A 9,076-nucleotide genomic window follows, 5' to 3' on the forward strand; every position below is an offset into this window, starting at 1 on the left:
CCCGGGGACTGCTATTTAATCCCTGGAGTGGGGAAGAATCCGATAGCAGTCTCACTTCCCCTTCTGGGACTCTAATGTTCCTGGTCTGGGGAAGTGGGTGTTGCTGTCAGTGGTTTCGCTCCTTCTATCTTGCTTTTTTTTTTTTCAGTTTTATCTTTTCAGGCAGCCTGTAAGTGTGGGTCCCCACCAGCTCCACGGGGCTGGAGCCAGTGGCAGTGGCAGCCAGAAGGAGCTGCTGCCACCTGGGCTGCCTAGAAATGCAGTTCAGCTGCAGAGCCACCCCAGTCCTGTTGTGCATCTGGGAGCAGCTGGGTGTGCCGTGGCCTGGATGGCACCTGGCCTAGGCGGGACCAAGAGACCCACTGCAGACTGGAAAAAAGTCCCTCCATGGGCCAGATCCAGCCCACAGGCCGTACTTTGCCCATCCCTGAGTTAAGGGGACCAAGAGTATGAACAAATCCCTAACAAGTTTCTGAGGGTGTTATCTTGTGCAGAATAATACAGTATTTCTAGAAGCATCAGAACTTACCCTGCAGAAAGGAAATCCTGGGCTCCGCACGTTTCTCAAGAAGCAGTCCCATGAAGAATTCACTGCCAAAGTCTTCCATATGGATAAAAGCTCCATACTTGAGGATACCAAACTCATGTGGTGTGAATTCACACCATTCTGGGAAAGAGTTAACCAAGATAATTATCTCTTGAATCCATTTGAACAATCCTCCCTATTACAATAAGAATGCTTTATAGAGAACCTCTCTCCAGTCCCATATCAATTCCCATGCTTGTATATGTCATGACTAATCCTTTAATTCACCAGCTTTACTAGATGAAATTCTCCTTCTGGCATATACTTGGGAATTCACTTGTGAGAACAGTAATAATGCATACATTTTTAGTGGGGTCAGGAAGAAGTGAAAAGGGAATTGAAAGAAATATTTTGGTGCCACAAAAAGGCATAATTAACAGAATTTCCAGTCAGTCAAACTATTTCAATCAGACATGTCTGCATATTCAAAATACTACTGAAGACAAAACCAAACATGCATTAAACAAAGATGCCCACGTGCACACACATGGAAAGGTAAACATATGTAACAAGTGTCATTGACACAATGGGATGTTAAAATCTGTGACAAAACTACCCTGGGAATGTTAATGAGAAGAGGAGTTCATGCAGTAAATTCAATGCAGAAAGAGCGCACAGGTGATATTTGCTGCTGCCCACCACTATTACAATTTACCAGGGTATCCACTAAAGCAGGACAAATCTGGGCCTTAGAACATGACAAAAGTAGTTAAAGCTGAGATAGTAACTGTTTGTAACAAAATGTAAAGAAGGAAACCTCTTCATGTCATACCTGTAAATTTATTGCTGCCAACATGGGGCCTTACATTGACAGCTGCATAGACAGGGAAGGGGTTTTGTCCCCACCTGACTGCTGCCTGCTGGTCAGATAGCTTTGATGGATCCTCCTGGACATGGCAAAATAAAATCACATCGCTATGGTGAGCACTTTAGCCTTTAAAGAGATTCTTCTTGCCCTTGCAATATTGTGTGGTAGAGGTAGCCTATCACATAACACAAGGGCAAGGAAATTCTCAAATAACCAGGAGTCAGTATTATTTAATGATCACTCAACTAATAAATACATATTCAAATAAACTCAAAAGCATTTCATGGAGAAATTGATAATCTAAAGGGGGTTAAATTTATAAAGAATATTATTTAAACGAAATGGCATAACCAACTTTCAAAAGATAATTCAAACCAACAGATATCTGCCTTCTCTAGTTTTGGGGGGGGCGTTAATTCATCAGGGAGTCATTTTAGCTTTTCAAAGGGTGTAGGCAGATTAATAATTATACCGGAAACAAAGGATACCTGTATAAGTTGTACTCCCATTCTAATATAATAAAGGGCTTAGTCTGTCTGTCTGTAACGCTTTTGGCCAGCTTCACATGCACTGCTGAGAGGGTGGGCAGTGACGGGCCCAAGTTTGAGCCATGTGAGCCCAAGTTTGAGCTGCTGCTGGGGAAGTTTGTGGTGGCAGCAAACACGCCCCAGCTGCCCAAGCAGCAGGACTTCCCCACACCTCCCTGCCACCCATCCCAATGCCCCCCAGAACAGCCGGCAGGAAGAGGGAGGCAGCAGGCAAGCAGGGAGGGAGGGAGGAAGGGGACTGGGACAGGGGGAGGCGAAGCAGGGGTCATGGTGGCGGCTGTTATCAGGGTCAGGTTGCAGGGAGGGAGGACAGCAGGAAAGAGCCCCTGACAACAGCCAGCAGGGAGGGGGAGGTGGCAGGGAGGAGAAGGGGCAGGATCATGGTGGCAGCTGTTGTTGGGGCTGGGTGCCAGGGAAGGAAGGGGGGGAAGCGGGGATGGAATGTGACAGTGGCACCCCACCCCCCGCATCGCCTGGCCTCAACAACAGCCGGCAGGGAGGGGGAGGGAGGGAGGAATGAAGGGGAGCGGGAAGGGGAGGGGAGGGGAGAGAGAGAGAGAGGAGGCAAGGGGAAGTCTTGCTGTGAAGTGGAGGCAGGTGTTCCACTATAAGGAACATGGAGACATAATAGCAACATTATAAAAGCTGATGCCCAGTCTCCAATGGCAACACCATAGCCTCTTTTAAAGTGGCCAAAGTCATGCAAGTTTCAATTTTATGTTTTAGCATGCAGAAACGGAAATCATATGAGAAAACTGGGTGTCCCATTTTTCAGTCCTGAAACCAAGTTTTTAAGCATTAAGAGAGACCATCAAAAAACGAAAACCAAACATAAAATACTAGGCATACACACTTCACTGACCATAACACCGTGAGCCCCAGATCCTGGAATTCTAACCTTATCTGCCCCTTAATCAGCCTTCACCCTGGGATCATATACATAACATCTTTGTGTAAAAAGCTTCCCCACCTGCAAAGTGGGATAAAAGTTCCCTGTTTCTGCAGTGTTGTGACGATCAGCTAACTCAGGGGTTGTAGAGAGATTTTATCCAGCCTGAGAATCTGGGGCACAGTAGAGGAACTAGGGATGGCAGCAGCCCACCTTAGGACCAAGCTACATTAATTTAGCCCACTGTTGCTAAAAAGCTGCTGATCTGAATGCTAGCTAATGGTCTGGATGCATTTTGAAAATATAAACTGGTCTGCATATATTGTATGACTGGCTTGTGGTTTTAATCACTATTAGATGTTTCTTTTCTCCTGCAAAATGTATTTAATCTCTGAGAAAATTCTAGGCAATTTGTCACAGAGATAAGTGGTAAGCTGGCCCAGGCTTTAGAGAAGTGATAGCCTTGCTACGCATTACAGTCTGAGCTTCTCAAATGTTGATCAGTGTTAGTGTTAGCTTGAGTTTGGAGCAGTCACACCTTAAGGCTATAAACTTTCTCTGACTGTCCCCCACCTGCACAGCTGTGAGTTGCCACTACAAGGAGGGTGAGTCAGGATGGGTTTCTATCCCTGCTCCAGGGTGGGGTGTATGAGAGATGGGTTGAGGGGGAAGACAGGAACATAAAGATGGGAGATGAAGAGTTAATGGGATGGGGGTGAGTAATGAAATGGGAAGTGGAAAGGAAATGGGGGTGCTGGAAGGGTGGTGAAATGAAATCAGCCAGCCAACGAAGAATAAGATAAAAATAAGTAAAAGAAAAAAAATTTAAAGAAATAAAGAGGAAGTAAATTAAAGAAGGTCTCATGTTTTACTAAACTGGGATTTTGGTTTAGGGTGCAGGGCACTGATCGTGCTTCCCAGGGTGGCTGAGAGATAAGAGTAATCAGGAAAGGTCCTTTTGGGGGAGCAACTGTCCCTGTCCCAAGAAGGAAAATAGCTGAGATAGCTGATCTTCACAATGTTGCAGAGACAGAATACCTTTACCCCACTTTGCAGATAGGGAAGCTTTTTACACAAAGATGTTATACATATATACCCAGGGCAAATGCTGGCCCATCCCCAGTTCATAGGGACCCAATCCAGCCCCCTACCTTCCTCCCCCAGCACCTCCCCTAGACTCTACTCCTGAACCCATCTGTGCCCCACAACGTGACTAGCTGGCATGTGCTCTGCAAGCTGTTTGCATGGGGGTGTATCTCTAGGGGTAAGAAGGTCACATCCCTGTAGGGCAGGAGGGAGACTTGGTTCGTGCTGGAACCCCCCTACTCCCCAAGTGGTAAAATTCAGAGGGTGGAAAATTTGTCCACACAACAGGCAGGTGGGGAGGAGACCTGCATCCTGGGATGCTGGAGGACTGCAACTTGTGCAGCTCATCTGTGGGGAGTGGCCACACATTAATGGAACACAAACAGGGTAACGTGAATCAGAGATAAACCTGCCTTGGAGTCGCATGACTAAGCCACCTAAAGTGTGCTCAAAACTAGTTTCAGGTGGTAGTGTGTGGACAGTCCAGGGGTTAAGAGCTCCAAGAGTTGCCTAAAATCAATGTGTAACAAGACCCCGAGTCTGAAGTTACTGTACCCTTCCCTTTATTAAACTCGCGCTCAGGGGATGAACCATTCATAATTTGGGACTCCCATTACCTTCTGGTGTAAGAAGTATTCAATGATGAGACCCCACAAGTCCGTAAGGGTGACCTTCCGCCCTTCTTTTTCCAGCAAGAATAGCTGATGGAAGTAATATGCCAGGCGCTCAGCAGAAAACGCTCCCACTTTGCTGCTGGTCACAAGTTGTCGAGCAATGCCAATTGCCTCCTGGAGGTCTTTGTGGGACCAGTAAGGATCTTCATAGAGTTTAGACAAACACCTAGAACAACATCCACCAGGGTTTTAAGTTAAGAACAAAAATCAAACTAGTACACAAGATACCAAAATTCCTAGGGAAAGATTGCTATTCTCCTCCCATTGTGATTAGAATACAACCAAAATTAAAACACAGATTTTTTTTTTTGTGTATATCCTTTGTTAATTTAAAATGCATAGCAAGTTACATGGTGGAAGAAATTTGATTTTACACAGTTTGAGCCTCAAAACTTTACATAGTTTTAAAACCTTAGTACCATAACCCTTTACATATCCTCAGACTTTCAGTGCCTCCCTAATTAACGATTACCATAAAGAAACTTTTCTAATGTATCCACCACCATTTGTATCTAATGTCTGAGACTTTCTACATGTCCCCTTTACCTCCACCCTGAACATTCTCTGGATAGGTCTCTCTCTCTTCTTCTCCTCCCCCACCATCCCTTTTCCCTTCACCATCATTTCTGCTGTTTTTCTTAACAGTTGAACTCCTTTCTATCCACTAATTATAATATTACTCTGTACCTGGCAACCTTGATCTCACTAAAATCTAGTTCCTTAGTAAGATGAATGTCAGTGGCAAAAAAAAACCCCTAGGCCTCAAATCTGGCCTATTCTAACTATAGTTGCAGTTTGGCAACTTCAGAAAAGAAAAGTGTCTATGAAAAGATTGTATGGATTAATGAAGAAAATATTCATGGTAAAAAAAAAAAGGAGGCAAAGATATGACTATTTTCTCACATATCACACACCCCTGAAAAAAGGCAAGCACCTTGTTTTTGGAAGATGGAATAAAGGAAAAAAGATCTTACCTTGAAAATACCAATATTTTCACAGGAGAACATAGGCAGCTGCAATAGGGAGGAAACAAAAACTTGTAGCTGTTCTGATAACCCTTTAGCTGCAGGGCCCAACAGATATGAGAGAGAGAGAGAGAGAGAGAGAGTGTGTATAAATGTATAGAGGACCCGGGCAACTATAGGCCCATTAGTCTTATTTCGATCCTGGGGAAGATTTTTGAGAAGATTATCCAGGAGCACATCTGGGAAGGACCAGTAGGGGGGAAGATGCTCAGGGGCAACCAACGTGGGTTCATTTGAGGCAGGTCCTGTCAGACCAACCTGATTGCCTTCTACAATCAGGTCACAAAATCATTGGACACAGGTGTCACAATTGATGTAATCTTTCTGGACTTCAGGAAGGCCTTTGACACCGTCTCCCACCCCATTCTCATTAAAAAACTAGGTGACTGTGGCATTGATGCCTACACAGTCAGATGGGTCACAAATTGGTTGAGGGGCCACACCCAGAGAGTGGTGGTGGATGGGTCATATTCGACCTGGAGGGATGTGGGCAATGGGGTCCCCCAGGGCTCAGTCCTCAGGCCTGCACTGTTCAATCTTTTTATTAGCAACTTGGACGAGGGGGTGAAAAGCACCGTGTTCAAATTTGCTGACGACACAAAGATTTGGGCCAAGGTGGGCATGCCAGAAGGGAGGGACAGGATACAGCTGGACCTGGACAAGTTACAGGGGTGGGCAAATAAGAATAGGATGGGATTCAATACTGACAAGTGCAGGGTCTGCACCTGGGGAGGAAGAACCAGCAGCATACGTATAGGCTGGGGAACTCCCTTCTTGAAAGCACAGTGGCAGAAAGAGATCTTGGAGTCATTATTGATTCCAAAATGAACATGGGCTGCCAATGTGAGGATATAGTCAATAAAGCCGCACCCTGTCATGCATCCACAGATGCATCACAAGCAGGGCCAAGAAGGTGATCCTCCCTTTCTGTGCAACACTGGTCAGGCCACAGTTGGAGTACTGCGTCCAGTTCTGGGCGCCGCACTTTAGGAGAGATGTGGCCAGCATCAAGAGGGTCCAGAGGAGGGCCACTCACATGATCTGGGGACAGCAGGGCAGGCCCTATGAGGAGAGGCTACAGGACCTGAACCTGTTCAGCCTTCACAAGAGAAGGCTGAAAGGAGACCTGGTGGCCATCTATAAACTTACCAGGGGGGACCAGTGGGGAATGGGAGAGGCCCTATTCACCCGAGCACCTCCCAGAGTAACAAAGAATAACAGCCATAAGTTGTTTGAGAGTAGGTTTGGGCTGGACATTAGAAGACACTATTTCACAGTCAGGGGGGCTAGGATCTGGAACCAACTTCCAAGGGAAGTGGTGCTGGATCCTACCTTAGGGGTCTGTAAGAGGAGGCTTGACAATTACCTCGCTGGTGTCATATGAGTCCAGTATTCACTCCTACCCAGGGCAGGGGGTCAGACTTAAAGATCTACTTAGGTCCCTTCTGACCCTACATCTATGAATCTATGCACTATATCTATATCTTTCTATAGATATAGATATTTATTACTATGGATATTATAAACACACACATATAAGCACTATAAATTTTCATGTTTATGGAAGAGGTACCGTGGCAGGGCACTGTGTGTGCCTGCCACTTTAAGGGCCTGGAGCTGGCAGCCGCCAGGTGCCTGATGAGGGCAGCCATTTTGGATCTGGGGCTGCCCATATTAACATGGCAGTTCAGCTGCTGGAGGCCAGGCAACAACATTGCCTGGCTGGAGGGCTGCTGATATCATCTGGAAGTAAGGGAGGAGCTGTAGGGGATGGTAAGAAGGCTCCTGGTCCTGGTCATGACCTAAAACTGTACCCTGCCGGGAGTGGGTGGTCTGGTGGGGCTCTCAGTGGTGCGGGAGACCCCAGGAAATGCCAAACCAGTTACTACCTCAGTGAAAGGCAGGTCGGGGCGCCTTAATCCCTAGTCCGCACAACCAGGTGGGTTACCCCTTTGTTTGGATGGCCCAGAGGGTGGACCCTCAGAGAGAGAAAAAAGGCCATAGACTCAACGCCTGTCTGAACTTCCCCTGACTGGGCCATGCTGGGGCCAAGACCGATAGGGTTGAAGGGCCAGGGGCCCACCGCAAGGAACACCCAAGAGCCGAGGGCCTGGGGCTCTGACTAGCCTGGAGGTGGGTCAGGGCTAGTGAGCTGAAGGTCCTGGTGGGGGGACCACACCCAAAGGGGAAGCGGTTCAGGAAGCTATGTTGCCCGGTATGAAGGCAGATGAGACCGCCTGATGAGAGGAATCCAGGAGAGCTTCAATTAGGAGGATTCTGGGGCCCAGTGTGGAGGCCAGTGATAATGATAACATCAAGATGCCATCTGTGAGGCTTGGGCTGCGGTGTAGGGAAGGAAAGGAGCTGCAGATAGCGCCCCCTGGCATCGGGGCAGGAAATGGGCAGCCTCTCGCTTAATTACATCTTTAAATAATTAATTAACAACAAGGTGTGGTGGGCAAGAATGCGGGCAGTTAGCTCAGGAACAGGTGGGCGGGCTACAGTTGGATCAGCCCCGAGCAGGCCCCCTGTTACAGGTACTCAGAACAGCAGAGGCTGCCATTTAGCAGACAATAGCAGATACTTTATCAGAAATCATCCATGTTAGTTGGTATAGTATCAATGCTAACACTGTCCTGACTGTCGTTATCAATGTAATGTATGCATTGGGTAATGTAATGCATTGTGTGCGCTGAAAATGTGACTGTGTGACTGAAGGGGAGCAACTTTGTGGAGGCTTGTTGACTGATCATGGGCTACATGGACTAAAGGCTGGTTCTTGGGAACACCTCCAGAGGTGGGCAGGGGACCCCATGTGCTGAATGTATGTACTCCAGCAGTACTGACCCCTACCTGTTTACTTGCCCTCTGAGTGTATGTTGTCATACTGTGAATGCCTATTTACCTGTATTTGTCCTTTCCCATTGGCCTGTTAGCCTGTGACCCTAACCCCTAGGATACTCAATATAAAGTAAATCCCTCATCGGCTGTAGCGACTGTGCCTGACACTGCAGGGGTTTATTACACCAGGTCAAACACCTACAGGGAAAATGTTCCATGTACATACCAGTTGGACCCTGAGATCCCACACAGATAGATTAGGATATCCAAGAGGTTAAGCTTCTGGAGACCTAACAGATTGCCGTAGAGTGCAGTCATGGCTCTCATCCCACCTCCTGACCCCACTACTGCCACTACTGGGACCTAAAGGAAGAAAGAGACAAAAGACTAGGGAAAAACACGATGGAATTATAACCACTAAATTACGTTACATACAAGGGTCATCCAGTTTTAAGTTTCATTTCACAGATTTTCTCCATCATATACAAAAATAAAAAGCAGGAAGCATGGAGACAGGCTAACCTACCCAGGAAAGAAATCTGCTCCTATTAAAAGACTGAGTCTACATGCAAATCTTTAGCTACGTTAGCCTCTGGAGTGTTATTTGGGGGGGGGGGGG

General features: G+C 46.8%; 1 protein-coding gene across 1 annotated transcript in view; it reads right to left on the bottom strand.

Annotated features, from left to right (window-relative positions):
• LOC109299351 (cytosolic phospholipase A2 zeta-like) overlaps positions 1–9,076 on the bottom strand; it is a 48,784-nt gene that overhangs the window by 12,208 nt on the left and 27,500 nt on the right. Inside the window, exons 12-15 of the mRNA XM_019519940.1 lie at positions 8,684–8,820; positions 4,535–4,757; positions 1,359–1,473; positions 530–667 (exon numbers count right to left, since the gene is read on the bottom strand). Coding sequence (XP_019375485.1) covers positions 530–667; positions 1,359–1,473; positions 4,535–4,757; positions 8,684–8,820 — 613 coding nt within the window. The remainder of the gene's footprint in view (positions 1–529; positions 668–1,358; positions 1,474–4,534; positions 4,758–8,683; positions 8,821–9,076) is intronic.

The sequence above is a fragment of the Gavialis gangeticus genome, unplaced genomic scaffold (genome assembly GCF_001723915.1).
Source record: "Gavialis gangeticus isolate Ggan-Ray unplaced genomic scaffold, GavGan_comp1, whole genome shotgun sequence".
In the NCBI taxonomy this organism is placed as follows: domain Eukaryota; kingdom Metazoa; phylum Chordata; order Crocodylia; family Gavialidae; genus Gavialis; species Gavialis gangeticus.